General features: G+C 47.1%; 1 protein-coding gene across 2 annotated transcripts in view; it reads right to left on the reverse strand.

Annotated features, from left to right (window-relative positions):
- Positions 1 to 353: 353 nt before the first annotated feature.
- The window catches only part of LOC134945829 (uncharacterized), a 65,081-nt gene continuing 50,293 nt past the window's right edge, over positions 354 to 15,141 (reverse strand). For both annotated transcript variants that reach the window (XM_063935344.1, XM_063935343.1), the window contains 6 exons: positions 14,205 to 14,296; positions 13,906 to 13,956; positions 7,082 to 7,132; positions 5,094 to 5,150; positions 4,356 to 4,409; positions 354 to 3,332 (listed from right to left, as the gene is read on the reverse strand). In XM_063935344.1, the coding sequence (XP_063791414.1) occupies positions 3,328 to 3,332; positions 4,356 to 4,409; positions 5,094 to 5,150; positions 7,082 to 7,132; positions 13,906 to 13,956; positions 14,205 to 14,296 (310 nt within the window). In that variant the 3' untranslated portion in view covers positions 354 to 3,327. The remainder of the gene's footprint in view (positions 3,333 to 4,355; positions 4,410 to 5,093; positions 5,151 to 7,081; positions 7,133 to 13,905; positions 13,957 to 14,204; positions 14,297 to 15,141) is intronic.

A 15,141-nucleotide genomic window follows, 5' to 3' on the forward strand; every position in this document is an offset into this window, starting at 1 on the left:
GAAAACAATAGAAAAAATAACATTACAGACATCTTTCCTATATTCAAATATCTGTATTTAGTTCTGCGCGTGCAATGCAACCACACTTGCGACCAACGTGAAGACCTCAATATCAAAGACAATAAAATTTGCCCCTATATGTGTTATCCTTATAAAAGTCATCCTTATAAAGGCGACATCTACACTGACTGTAGTTATTTTACCACCTCGCACGTGCAATAAACATTGCTAGGTAGAATCTGATTGTCCCTTCCAATCCTGCAGCTGAAGACCCGGCGGCGTTGAAAAGCTCTGCGCAGTAAACGTAGGGCATGGAATGATTGAGCTAAATGGACGGCAAATACACCCGTGTGTTCAGCAATGTATGTACAGCCTTTAATATAAACACGTAAATAAAATAAAAATAAAAATAAATAGGCACTGAAGAAAAAATAGCAATTTCAAATATCCAAGTTGTGGTTAATAATATAATTAATGACACATTATTTTCGCTCCTGCATACACATTTCCATTGTATAAGAGATTTATCAAAGCTTGGAGAGAGAGAGAGGAAAAAAATGGGTCTATTTACTAAGTCTTAGATGGAGAAAAAGTGGACCGATGTAAAGTATCAGCCAATCAGCTCCTAACTGACATTTTTCAAATCCAGCCTGAGAAATGGCAGTTAGGAGCTGATTGGCTGGGACTTTACGTTCCGTCCACTTTATCTCCCTTCAAGGCTTAGTAAATAGACCCCAAAGTACCAACCAATCCACTCCTGTCATTTTTCAAACACAAGGCAACCAATCAGATTGCATCTATTATCTTCTAGAAGGTAATAGATAGATGATTGGTTGCTACGCCCAACATCTCCCCTTCTATAAACCCGCACTTTAGTAAATATACTCCCAAGTCCCCTGTAGATGGGACCACAGCAGTTAATGGATGTTGCCCAATTCTCAGGTTTTTGTCAGCAACGTATAAAACGAAAACAATTAAATATCTACAAAATATTAGTAACAACAGGTATAAAAAGATACAAGTTCTGTCTCTTCTCAGGAATTATAAATCGTTTCAGAAAATGTCACATTATAGATAATACTGTTATCCTTATAGGTTCATTTAGTAAGTGCAGGATAGGCGGATGTACAGAATAATGACTCAGAATTATCAAGCCTTGGAGAGAGATAAATTGCACGGTCATAAACTACTAATCAATCAGCTCCCAACTGTCATTTTTCAAACACAGCCTGAAACATGGCAGTTAGGAGCTGATTGGCTGGTACTTTATCACTCTCCAAGGCTTGATCAATCTGGGATTATGTATTACAAACGTACTGTATGTGTGTGCTCATTTGGCCAAGATATGAACAGACCCCTATAAATGATTATATAGGGTAACACAATGATGCCCCAGGTTGGTACAGTATGTAACCCCCTTGAATCCATGATGACCACACAGTAGCTTTGTAAATGCAAACCCGATGGTTGCGTACTACTCCGATATTAGAAGATCAGTATGCGCTGGACCTGTACTGCGCATATGCCGGTCTCTTACAGTTCCTCAAGGGTCTGGGGACTCCAGGTCGACAACAAAAAGGTCGACACACCTTAGGTCCCTTAGGTCGACGCCAATTGGTCGAAACACCTTAGGTCGACATGGACAAAAGGTTGACAGGAACAAGGTCGACATGGAAAAAGGTCAACATGAGTTTTTTATGTTTTTTTGGTGTCGTTTTCTTCGTAGAGTGACAGGGAACCCCAATTAGTGCACCGCGTCCCCTCGCATGCTCGCTTCGCTCGCCATGCTTCGGGCATGGTGCCTTCACTCCGCTTCGCTCGGCACAGATTACCGTTCCAATCGTAATCCATGTGGATCGTTAAGCATGAAAAGGTTCCAAAAAAGAAAAAAATTGTGAAAAGCTCATGTCGACCTTTTTCCATGTCGACCTTGTTCCTGTCGACCTTTTGTCCATGTCGACCTTTTGTCCATGTCGACCTAAGGCGTGTCGACCAATTGGAGTCGACCTGAGGCGTGTCGACCTTTTTGTTGTCGACCTGGAGTCCTGATACCGTTCCTCAAAGACGATGCCTGATTGACAGGCTGCAGGCATTTCGGGAGTTGGCTGGGGAAGGGGATGGCCAGTGTTCCCAAATACGTAGTCTTGTCTTTTGACATCACAAATACAAAGCAGCAATGTGAATTGCGTCCATATCTGGATACGGCCCATAGACTGTAAACACCTCTTTAACTTTTATAGGTTCTGGGTCAATCTAAATACCAGAGTAGGAAAATGTAGTGGAGCCTGGTGCGTCTCTGACTTACTACATGAGGAGGAGCATCAGGGTGGGTGGGAGAGAGGGGTTACCAGCGGTGCATACCGGGGTGGGGGGGGGGGGGGGGTGATTACCCAGATACCCCCCTGATGGACAAAAATGTTTTGAAGTCAGCCGCGAGGCAGGCCCACAGCCTGCGATCAAAGCCCAACCCCTTCTCATCGCTGATCACTGGTGAGAGGGCGGATCAAATATGACATACTGTACTTCTCATTGATTAGAGAGCTATGAGTGCCATTTTTATCAGCCTGGTAAGAACAGTACTGGCCAGATGATGACCCCAACCATACAGCATTATATTAAAAAGAAACATCAGACAGAGGATAAAGCATTTTGAAGCGATGAATAAAAACCAAAAACATATTGACGTAATGAAGGCCACTAAAATGGCGCAACGTGTATGAATAGCTTGTAACGTGCTATGTTGCATCGTATAGTTTAATTTATCCATGCATGAAAGGAAAGTTTTATACATGTTGCGTCTATTCCAGGTTATAATCCCATAATATGTTCATCGTCTTCAATTAACGCCAGACAACAGCCATTTACATAAGAACGCCCTATCAGCAGATTGCTCAACTGTAAAGGTTTGGAGAGTTGGACTTCATTGTTAATGCCAGACAAATAATATAAAGATGGTGGTCCATTTCCTTGCACCATAACCTCATGTATTTCGGCCTCGGAGAAGCAGATTTAAATAATTCCCACATGGTCAATTCTCACAGTCATGGCGCCAGCAGATAAAGACTTCGGAGGTTGAAAACGACTAGACGCTAAAGTAGGCACACATCAACCCCACAGAGCGGAATGGTCCAGCATGGAAAGGGGGTATACATATCTGGCCTTCCCGAAACAAGAGCCAAGGTTTGCCACCATGGAGAAATTAGGTTGAGAATGTGCAAAAACAAACTCAGGATCATCAATACAATATAATTTCTTCTTTTGGTCCGGAAATAAGGGAGAAATCTTCCAGTGTTAAAAAAGAGTCCATCCTTCAATGGCTGCGGAGTCCTAATCTGCAACACAACAACATAAAAAACAATATAAGAGGTAAGACATGACTTTGTAGGCAGTTTCCATCCATGACTGAGGATGGAAACCATCTCTGCTGGTGCCTGAGGAACCCCAATATTTGTGCCAGCTGAATCTCAAGGGCTCACATGTGTGGTGGGAGAACCTCACTTTCCGTCATCTTACTGCATTCTATTTGCCTTTATTTTTATTCTTATTCTAGATCTGTTTATTGGATACAACAGACGCTGAGAAGAACAGATATACATTAAAAAGATGGACATTGCATGCAATTTGTAAGTATCTTCTATGATGTGGACACTTATGGAAGACAAAACTACAACCTCAACAGGCCTCTGGCTCAAGTGTCTCCCCATTTCAGTTCATGTGGCCCTTTGGTGTTAACCGAAGAAAAAATTAAATTAGACCCTTAGATGAGCAAGTATTAAATAAGGCAATGGTCTATGTCAGAGGTTCTCAAACTCGGTCCTCAGGACCCCACACGGTTCACGTTTTCCATGTCACTCAGCAGCTGCATTGTGTATCACCAACTGTCACATTTTAAAAATCTACAGGTGACCTGCAAAACATGAACCATGTGGGGTCCTGAGGACCGAGTTTGAGAACCTGTGGTCTATGTAATACTTAGCTCCCTTGAGAGATAGGAAAGCCTTATTGGCCAATAAACGGCAGCTGTATATAGCTGGGAGATCCAAAAAGGACAGGAAAAGGAGACAACTGCACATAGGGGTCTATTCATGAAACAGATTAAAGAGTGGAGAAGTGAGCCAGTGGAGAAGTTGCCTATGGCAACCAATTGTTTTTAAGCTGTTGTTTAAAATTAATTATAACTAAACTTTTAAGCACAAACAGGCAAAATAGGCAACAGTCTTGGGTTTCTCATGTCCATAGCCTACAAACTCTTTCCATTGTTGGCGCTGTGAACACTTAAGACTTTGATACTGGCCCCCACGGTTACATATACCCCTATCCATTAACCTAAATGAAATTGATCGCTTGTACCCCACCTGTTTGCCCATTGACAACGTTTTCATAATCCGGCATATCGTCATCTTCACTGTCTGCAAAAGACAACGCAGTATAGTGGTTAGACAGCATATACAGTATGAGTTATTTATATATTATGGGGAAATGCGCGTGATACATATATAGCCCTGACAGACAGAGGAGTCGCCTCACATACGGAGACAGAAGAGAACTGTCACGTAAGAACGATTAGTTATAAATTCAGTAACACGTATTTTTACTTTGTTGTTGGTGTAAAACGATCAAATATCGTTATGTACTATAATATTCATTTTATGTCAAGTTTATACTGACTCCCTAGAACTGTCAGGAACAATAATCCATCAGAATATGGAAGTGCGGTGCCGTATTGCCGCGTTCCGGCCCAGGAAAGAACAATTACGTGGAATATGATGTAACATTCTGCACTTCCCTGCCTCATTATATGGTACCAGACATGTATAGGATCTGTCTACTAGAAATCCAGTGAGTGGAAGCCTCACAATTAAGTACGGTGCACCGTCTGAAGGATCTGTACAGCAACATCGGCTACATCATCTGACATGCCACATGGTGCCAACACATGGCCGGAAGAGCATGCTGGGAGTTGTATTTTACAAGCTGTGATCTTACTGTTGCTTTGGTTGATCATTAATGGGACATTATTTGAATATATTGAGCACAACACAGTGGTAATATAATGTTTCAGAGCTTTGTATGCACACGGGTCCAGAACTCACCATGATTAATGGGAAGTTTTTCTGCGTCATCCACGTTAACGTACTCTAGACTCCCACCTGGGGAAAAGGAGAGAGATGGGCGTCAGAGTCTGCGGTACGGACCCAGTTGTCTTAGAGCTTGTCCACTGCACCCCAATAACAGAGCTGTTTATCTTCTTCATCCCAACTCTGGGTTTGGTACAATATGACGACATTCAGACATTTGACACTAGAATGTCCACGTGGTCTGAATGTAGCATTTTTAGGGTATTTGAGCCCTAACTCTAACCCTACCCTATCTGCAGCCTAACCCGGGGCTGTCTGGCTGGCTGGGCAGGGGGATATGGTGCCATCTGCCCCCCAGGACAGTGCAATTTAAGTATTCTGGGGCCATTTTTGCATTGCATTTCCTGTGAAAAGCTGGGCAACTTGCTTGAGTCTGTCCCACAGGCTGAAAGTTCCCAGCCAGCCCCTGAGCCTATCCCTATCCCTAAACCTAACCCTACCTGTAAACCTAACACTATCATGGATGGTCAACATTATGACTACATACCCCCATTTCTAGCTGCCACCCATCGATGTCCTTCTCTCTGTCCCACCGCTGAGCCATGGTCTTTCCTCTGATGCCTACGTATAAGCATTATGTAATAACATGTTTATTTCTATACTCTAGGTAAAGACATACCTTTCCCACCGTTTGAGATGAGGCATCATACTACATATAATAATTGTGCATGGTCTGTTCCTGGTTAGACTTGCACAGTGGGATCCATAGTCTTCACCCCTTGCTAATGGTTACCACTGCGGGGGATGGAGAGAATGGACCGCAGGACAGTGCAGCCAGGGTAAGTATAAGGAGGGAAAGACCCCTCGATCAGTCGTATAACATCTCCAGTATGTTAGTGCTATTAATATTGTTACACTTAGGTTGGTGTGTTCTCACTGCTTAATATATCAAAGATACACTGCTCTCCAATTAAAACACTAGGCCACTGCACATTGGACCACCCCTCTCCCAGCCTTTCTTGCACTCTAAGGGGGACATTTACTAAGCAGTGATAAGAACAGAGAAGCAGATCTGTATCATTTTATAGTATGCAAATTATAGATGTTACTTCATATCTCCCAACTGTCCCGATTTTCGCTGGACATTCCTGTTTTTTTGGGACTGCTTCGCTGTCCCACCCGCGGGCCGCTGTGTTCCTCGGTGGGGGGGAAGGGGGGGCAGTTGGGAGGCTCCTGTACACACTGCTCTGCAGAGCAGCGGTGAATAGACGCTGTGCGCACAGCGTCTATTCAGTTAAGAGAGAAGGTGAGGGGGCATGCCAGCAGCTCACAGAGCGCTGGGCATGCCCCCTCAGTTACGAAAACGGGGGCGTGGCTCGCGATCGCGGGTCCTCCGCAAAGCCATGCCCACTTTTTCTTAGACCACGCCCTCTTTTCGGGCGTCCCTCCTTCTAAGCAGGGGAGTTTTAAGAGGGGAGGAGGCCCGGGTGCAGCCTCCTACGTTCGGGCCCCCTCCTCTCTGCCGGCAGCGCTGAGAGTCTGAGAACTAGAGCGTTCAGACTCTACTGCGCATGCGCAGATCTCCGGGAAAATGGCGCGGCAGCCATTTTTCCTGAGATTTCTCTACTGCGCATGCGCAGAACTCTGTGAAAATGGGCGCTGGGCGATTTTCACGGAGTTTTAACACCGCCGTGGACATCGCCGCGGGACGCCAGAGGGGTGAGTATTCAGAAAATGGGTGCAGCGTGTGCGGTGGGGGCCCCCTCTGAACTCAGGGGCCCGTGTGCACCGCACACACTGCACCCATTATAGAAACGCCAGTGCTTCTAAGCCACAGAATTTGGGAGATATGGTTACTTCAGTGCTGATTGGTTGCCATGGGCAACTTCTCCACTGGCTCACTTCTCCGCTCTTATCACTGCTTAGTAAATGTCCCCCTAAATCTATACTTGTACTGGCTACTGGAACATGTGGACCCCAATAACAGAAGGTGAGAAGCGTACCCTTCGAATCACTGGAATCCCCAACATTCACATAATTGTCATCGACCGTAACTGCAGGGAAACAGGAAGCAAAGGTTACTAAGAATAACATATTGTAAATCCACTGCCCATAATTCACCAGCTGCTGACTTGTAATGCAATCCATCATTGCGTAACAGACGTGCAGTGCTGCAAGGTCATACATGTGCCTTGTCATAACAAATATTTAGCACTGCGTGACATTAGATTGATGATAGACAGATAGATTGATCGATTGATCGATCGATCGATAGATAGATAGATAGATAGATAGATAGATAATACTGGTGCCAGCCAGTATCGCCTGGTGATGTGTTATTTCTAAACTGCGACTGCATTTTCAATCATGAAATAGGTTGACACAGCCATTAGGTCAACATGGGAAAGGGTCGACGTGAGGTTTTAAAAAAAATAAAAAAATGTGGTGTCGTTTTCTTTGTAAAGTGACCGGGAACCCCAATTAGTGCACCGTATCCCCTCGCGCGCGCGGCACAGGTTACCGTTCCCAATCGTAGTCCACGTGGATCGTACAGTATGAAAATGTTCAAAAAAATTAAAATTTTTGAAAAACTCATATCAACCTTTTCATGTGTCGACCTAGTGACCAATATCAACCTAATGACCATGTCGACCAATAGTGGTCGACCTAATGAGTGTCGCCTAAGTGTTGGTGACCTAAAGACCAAATACCAGGTATTTTGGATATCACATTGTTCCATATTTTGGATTATTTGCATACCATAATCTGATATTTTTCGTATGTTACCCAGAGGTCTAAACACAGAAACATTTATGTTTCATATACACCTTATACTGTACACATAGGGCCTAATTCAGACCCAGACAGCAGGTCTAAAGTGCGCATGCACCGGCGCCGCAGCTGTCGTGGCTTGCAATCGCCTCTGCCTGATTGACAGGCAGAGGCGGTCGTTGGGCGGGAGGGGGCAGGACGGCGGAGTTAAGCCACCGTTTAGTGGGCGCGGTCCGGCCAAAGCAGATGTGGCTGGACCGTGCCGGGGGCGGGGCAGCGCTGCGACCCAGGCAGCATTGAGTAGCTCCCGGCTAGCGCGCAGGAGCTGCACTGCCCGGGAGCTACTCCTGAAGTACAAAAGCATCGCCGCTGTGAGATGCATTTGGACTTCTGCGGTGGTGGGGGCGGCCAGACATGCGGGGCGGACTAGCCCTGTTCTGGGCGTCCTCCCGCATGTCAGTGTACCTGATTGCAGCCCTGCAAAAGTTTGCAGGGCTACGATCAGGTCTGAATTAGGCCCATTGGGGGTAATTCTGAGTTGATCGCAGCAGCAAATTTGTTAGCAGTTGGGCAAAACCATGTGCACTGCAGGGGGGCAGATATAACATGTGCAGAGAGAGTTAGATTTGGGTGGGGTGTGTTCAAACTGAAATCTAGATTGCAGTGTAAAAATAAAGCAGCCAGTATTGACCCTGCACAGAAACAATATAACCCACCCAAATCTAACTCTCTCTGCACATGTTACATCTGCCCCACCTGCCGTGCACATAGTTTTGCCCAATTGCTAACAAACTTGCTGCTGCGATCAACTCAGAATTACCCCCATAGTCTGAAGGTAATGTTATACAATATTTTTAATAATTTTGTGCATGACGTAGAGTTTGTTTACATACACAAAATTATTTTATGTTTCCTATACAGTACACCTTATACACACAGTCTGAAATTTTTTTGACTTTTGTGCAATAAACAAAGTTTGTCTACACTGAACTATCAGAAAGCAAAGATTTCACTATCTCAGTCACGCTTCCATATTTTGGAATTTTGTATATGGGAGATTAAGCCTGTACTATTGCAGCATATCGACACTAAAATAAACCTATATTATTTACTACAGATAAGAAACAAAAAAACAAAAACAATTTTTTTTTGCAACTGTTACTGAAACCATGTAATTATTACAATGTTATTTGCTGTTAGCTGTAGCACTACTGCCATCTACTGTCTTAAATATTCTCGTTCAAAGTTATTAGTGATGTTAAAATAAGGTGGTGCTTGCAAGAGGCATTTAGCATATGAACATTTGATCACTCGATATCTTCTTCTCTGCCAGAATTTGTATATACATTTATACATGATTTTATATCTCCTATATAATAGCCCTATTCTGTGACCTTGTGATTCATTTGCTAACGCTGGGCGGAGTCACAACACTGGGCGGAGTTATTCAAATGAGTCACAGAGATCTGGCCAAATCTACAGGAGACTAGGAGCAGAAGCAGATAGCATGGGCATTGGGCATGTCACAGGCAGGGGTGCATACCTCCCAGCTTTCTGCAGGAGCTTTCTCCAGGCAGAAGGAGGGAAACACACTCAGCGAAAAGGGGGCGTGGCTTCACGGGAGGGCCCCGTTTTCGTCAGTGAGGGGGCGTGCCCAGCGCTCTGTGAGCTGCTGGCATGCTCCCAGGGGCTGATTATGAGTCCGGGGGGGGCACAGGGCACTTGAGACAGGGGAGCCCTATCTCATTGCTGTGCCTGCTGGGGGTTGGGGGCGTGGCCTAATCGCGGACCGGGCGGCCACGCCCCTTATGCAAATTCCGGGTTTTTTTTTTTTTGTTTTTTTTTTTAATGGGATTTTGGCCCCTCAGCTAGGGCTAAATCCAGAGGAGGTGGTCTCTCCCCCCTACACACCCGCACAGGGAGAAGAAAGCAGGGAGACTGCTGCCTCCCTGCAACACCACAGACCTGCCAATATGCAGCAGCGTGTGCTGACTGTAGGACAATGCTGCCGCTGTTGCTGGCAGGACGGGGGGGGGGGGGGATCTTCTGAGCTGGGACAGAGCTACTCCAGCCGGGGGGCCCCACTAAAACTGTGGGGCCAACGGTACGTATCCCCTGCCCCCCCTTAATCCGGCTCTGCTGCTGGAACCCCCCCTTAATCCGTACCCCCTGATGCCCCCTCTCCCTCTGTCTCCACTATTCACCGCTGCTCTGCTAAGCAGAACAGCGAGTACAGGAGCTTTCCAACTGCCCCCCGCCCACCGCCGGACACTGCGACCCGCGGTTGGGACAGCGGGACAGACCCCAAAAAATGGGACTGTCCCGCGAAAATCGGGACATTTGGGAGGTATGGGGGTGTGTGAGAGGTATGTCATACAGACAGACGGGCACCGGCTCACTGTGTGCTTGACCCCCCACATCGGCATACTCAGCAGGGTCTCTCTGGTGCGGAGGAGCGTCACTTTCTGGCACACTCCACGCTTCTTAGCTACAGTTTAGTGGGGCACCTGCCGCTGTGCAGGTTCCATACTGCCTCTGTTATCTCCAGCCCCGGCAACCCCACCGCTAGCTGCAGCGCTGCCACCCGCAGTGGAGTGCGCCCAGCTCATTCACACACTTTAGCTGGCGGGTAGCGCTGCAGAAATCCGAGCTGCTTGCAGGCTCTGACCCACTCCTCCCTCCAGCCGCAGCGTCTCCTGGGAGCTAACCAGTCACTCCCAGTCTCCCCTTACCACAGTGCCCGGAAGCCGTGAGGTCCGCGCCACGTGCATGCGATGACCCCCTCCTCCCTCCAGCCGCAGCATCTCCTGGGGGCTAACCAGTCATTTCCAGTCTCACCTTACCACAGTGTCCGGCAGCTGCGCGAGGTCTGCGGTGTGTGACTGAGGAGGGGGGGGGAGGGATGCGGACGGGCAGAGAAAGCAGGACTCCAGCCTGAGAGAGTCAGCCATGCCAAGTCTCCAGCAGCAGCAGATCCCAACAGGTTGGAGTGGAACAGCAGCAGCCAGCAGCAGTGACTCCGGTAAGACACATCTGTCTGTCACCACTGTTTTGTCCCTAATACCAATCTCTCCCGTGCCCTGTGTTCTGTCATGTCCCTGTCACCCCTGGCCTTGCCCTGCCACCCTTATCCTGGCCCTTTCACCCTTATCCTGGCCCTTTCACCCTTATCCTGGCCCTGTCACCCTTATGCTGGCCCTGTTACCCCTATCCTGGCCCTGTCACCCCTGTGCTTGCCCTGTGAACCCTATACTGGCCCAGTCACCCCTGTCCTGGTCCTGCCGCCCCTACCCTGGCCCTGTCACCACTATCCTGTCCCTATCATTTCTGTCCTGGCCCCGTCACCCCTGTCCTGGCCCCGTCACCCCTGTCCTGGCACCGTCACCCCTGTCCTGGCACCGTCACCCCTGTTCTGACCCTGTCACCCCTGTCCTGGCCCCGTCAACCCTGTACTGACCCTGTCACCCCTGTCCTGGCCCTGTTACTGCATACCCTCCAACTACCTTTTATGGCATGTACAGTACCCGCAGCGCCTCCAGACCTCTCCCCAATGCACCACACCTCCGCACCTTCCCCTCCACCACATGCGGCACTCCACCCCTCCCCCACATGCTGTGCCTCCAGACCCCCTACACCACCCGTGGCTCCCACTCCTCCACCCCTTCACCACCCACAGCACCTCCAGGCCCCTTCCACCATTCACCCCCCTTATATGTCTCCCCCCAGACCTGCCCCCCTCCACCCGCAGACACCCTCCTCCATCAGCGGTCCCCCCCTCACCCGTCCCTCCCCCTCCAATGACACCCCCGCACCTGCCCCTCCACCACCTGCAGCACCTCCGGACCTCCTTTCCCATCCGCCGAACACCCGTACCTGCCCCTACCCTACCCATGGTGCCTGCGGTCCCTTACCCAACCCCAGGCACTCCCGTCCCTTCCCATCCCACAGCACCTCCGGAACCCTTCACCCATCCACAACATCCCCACACCTGCCCCTCTCCCACCCGTGGCACCCCTGCCCCTCCCCCACCTGCAGTGCCTCCGGACCCCTCCCCCATCTGCATCCCCCACTCCTCTGCCCCTCCCCCACGCGCAGCACCTCCCGAACCTTCCCCATCCGGGCCCCACCCCCACTTCTGTCTCCCCTCCACCCGCAGCATCTGACAGACACCATCCGCAGTCCCCCCCGCACCCGCTACATTCTGTACATCGTGTCCTGCAGGTGCTGTTCACACCGTCGCAAGGGGCTGCGCCTCCTTCACCATCGCACGCCCTTTCATTGTGCAATATTTAACCACTAACAAAGGAATGCAGGTAATACTCCATATAATACAAATATTAAACCCCAGAAAGGCATGCAAGGGTGAAGGGGGCGTAGCCCCTTGCGACGGTGTGAAGAGCGCCCGTAGGGCGCGATGAAGCACCTAGTATATATATATATATATATCCGCTGCAGCCTCGTTATCAACACACAAATGTATTTGACTTCAGAGAAAATTGCTCTCCAAGGTTAACAGCAACAAAACCTGCTACACTTGGTGGGAGATTTACTAACAGCTGAATTTACTAAATGCAAACAAGAAAAATTGCTGTCCCAATTTTCCACTAATTAAGAATAGGAGGAGATGATTGTAACAGACGAGACAGTTCAAGCAGCATGCTGTTTTATCTCTCCGACCAAACAACAGATGAGGAACCGCAATACACTTATAATTGGGATCAATCATTATATATCGATTAAAGTGGCATTAACATGAATAATTCTCTAATGGTGACAATATTATGTTATTCATATATCAGAGGGCAAAGATAATATTTCATTTTATTAAGAGAGTAATATGTATTCATTTTGGCATTTCTAATTGTTACTTGGGGTAAAACAAATTATATTAAACAACATTTATTATTTTATGGCGCTATAAATGGTGCCTCAACACAAAATAATATTTGTAAATAAAAATGTTGTATAGCCAATAAATATTGCCCAATTAATATAATTAATAAATAATATTGATATCTTAATAAAATTAAATATCAGTGTTACCCACTAATATATGATTAAAATAATATTGACCCCATCAGAGAATTATTCATGTTATTTGCCCTCATTATAAGTGTGATTTCTCACCTTCTGATTGACAAGAAAGATATGGTAGATTTTTGGGGGCTTTTCTGGCAGTTTTAACATAGAAACATAGAATTTGATGGCAGATAAAAACCACTTGGCTCATCTAGTCTGCCCCTTTACTTACCATATTTTTATCTCAAACCTTATTTGATCCTTATTTCTTTGTAAGGATATCTGATATGCATGTTTAAATTGCTCTACTGTCTTAGCCTCTACCACCTCTGATGGAAGGCTATTCCACTTGTCCACTACCCTTTCTGTGAAGTAATTTTTACTCAAATTTCCTGTGAACCTCCCCCCCCTCCAGTCTCAGTGCATGTCCTCGTGTCCTAATACTTCTCTTCATTTGGAGAATGTTTCCCTCCTGGACTTTGATAAAACCCTTGATATATTTGAAAGTTTCTATCATGTCCCCCCTTTCCCTTCTCTTCTGGGTACCACTGTTGTATACAGCAGTTTGGCCATTCGTATTCTACCTTTCTTCATCACAATACATCCTCCGGTTTGGAAGTCAACACTGTAGACGATGTGCTGTGATCTGAAGTACTACTCTTTAGTAAATGTACCCTTCAGAAGTTAAAGTAGTACTGAGAAGTGCTCTTCCGTGTAATATGTAATGCAGAGTAGCATTATGGAGGCAGTCACACACTTTAGGCCTGATTGTGAGTCTGATGCTGTAGCATCCATTTTTGCAGTGTGGCATATGCAACTTTCTGCAAAATTACCAGTACAAGACTCCTGTCCTTCAACTAGTAACTGAAGTCACTTTTCCATAAATCACCTCCGTACTTTGCCCTCTAATCACCTCTCTCCTCATCCCCGTTACTTCTGCCACACTCTCTCACACAGTTTGTTAATGTTACTGAACTCTTCTGCAAGACAGGGAAGCAATACAGGAAATCAGATAAACCGCTAGAGTGTCTTTTACCCTTTGAGTCGCTTGAAGTGCCCACATTTACATAATTGTCATCCGTGGCAACTGCAGGAGAGAGAGAGAGAGAGAAGAGGTCATTGTGAAAGCCAGGATACTCTACAACAGGCATTCCTTAGTGACATACATTTGTCAGTACCATAGGTCTATATATAATGTAGGCATCACACCACACAAGTAGCACATACACAGAAACAACAAGAACTTGTTGTGATAAACACCATGAAGAGGAAAACACTCTGCGGAGACCACACGAGAAAGAACGAGACAGACACACAGTGGTAGACTGTTCGCACCAGAGGAGAGGCTTGCTCTGTTGTCCACAATGGAAGGTGAGACCTCCACTGGTGGTCCAGGGTTGGTGTCACTGTCGTCTGGGAGCACCACGCTGTGTGGGGATAAGGAGGGAGCATTAACACAAACAGGAGTGGTCCATCAATGGGCAAGACCTATGCTTGTAGCAAATACTATACAGGGAAGTGGTACATACCTCTGGGTGAGACAGGTGTTGGGGTCTGAGAGTAGGTGTATTTGGGGTGAAGTAATGTTAGACTATGCTGGAGTAGGCATTGGAGTTAATGTATGAGTGGATGCAGGATGCATGTCAATCAAGGACACTTTACTGGTTGGTAGTGGTGGCATTGGCATTAGAGCTACTGTATGGACAGACACTGATGGCATGGGCACTGAGGCCTATATAAGGACAGACACTGGTGGCATGGGCATTTTGGTTACTGTATGGATCAGCACTGTTGGCATGAGCATTGGGATTACTGTATGGGCAGACACTGATTATATTGGCATTGCAGTTAATGTATGGAAGACACTATTGGTATGGGCATTGGGGTTACTGTCTGGACACACACTGGTGGCATAGCACTGGGGATACTATATAGACACACACTGGTGGCATGGGCATTCGGGTTACTGTAGGGATAGACACTGGTGGCATGGGCACTGGGGTTACTGTAGGAATAGACACTGGTGGCATGGGCATTGGAGTCACTGTATGCAAAGACACTGGTGGCATGGGCACAAGGGTTACTGGAGGGATAGCCACAGGTGGCATGGGCATTCGAGTTACTGTAGGAATAGACACTGGTAGCATGGGCATTCGGGTTACCGTAGGGACAGACACTGGTGGCATGGGCACTGGGGTTACTGTATGCACAGACACTGGTGGCATGGTCACTGGGGGTACTATATGGACACACAATGGTGGCCTGGGCATTC

The sequence above is a fragment of the Pseudophryne corroboree genome, chromosome 7 (assembly GCF_028390025.1).
Source record: "Pseudophryne corroboree isolate aPseCor3 chromosome 7, aPseCor3.hap2, whole genome shotgun sequence".
In the NCBI taxonomy this organism is placed as follows: Eukaryota; Metazoa; Chordata; class Amphibia; order Anura; family Myobatrachidae; genus Pseudophryne; species Pseudophryne corroboree.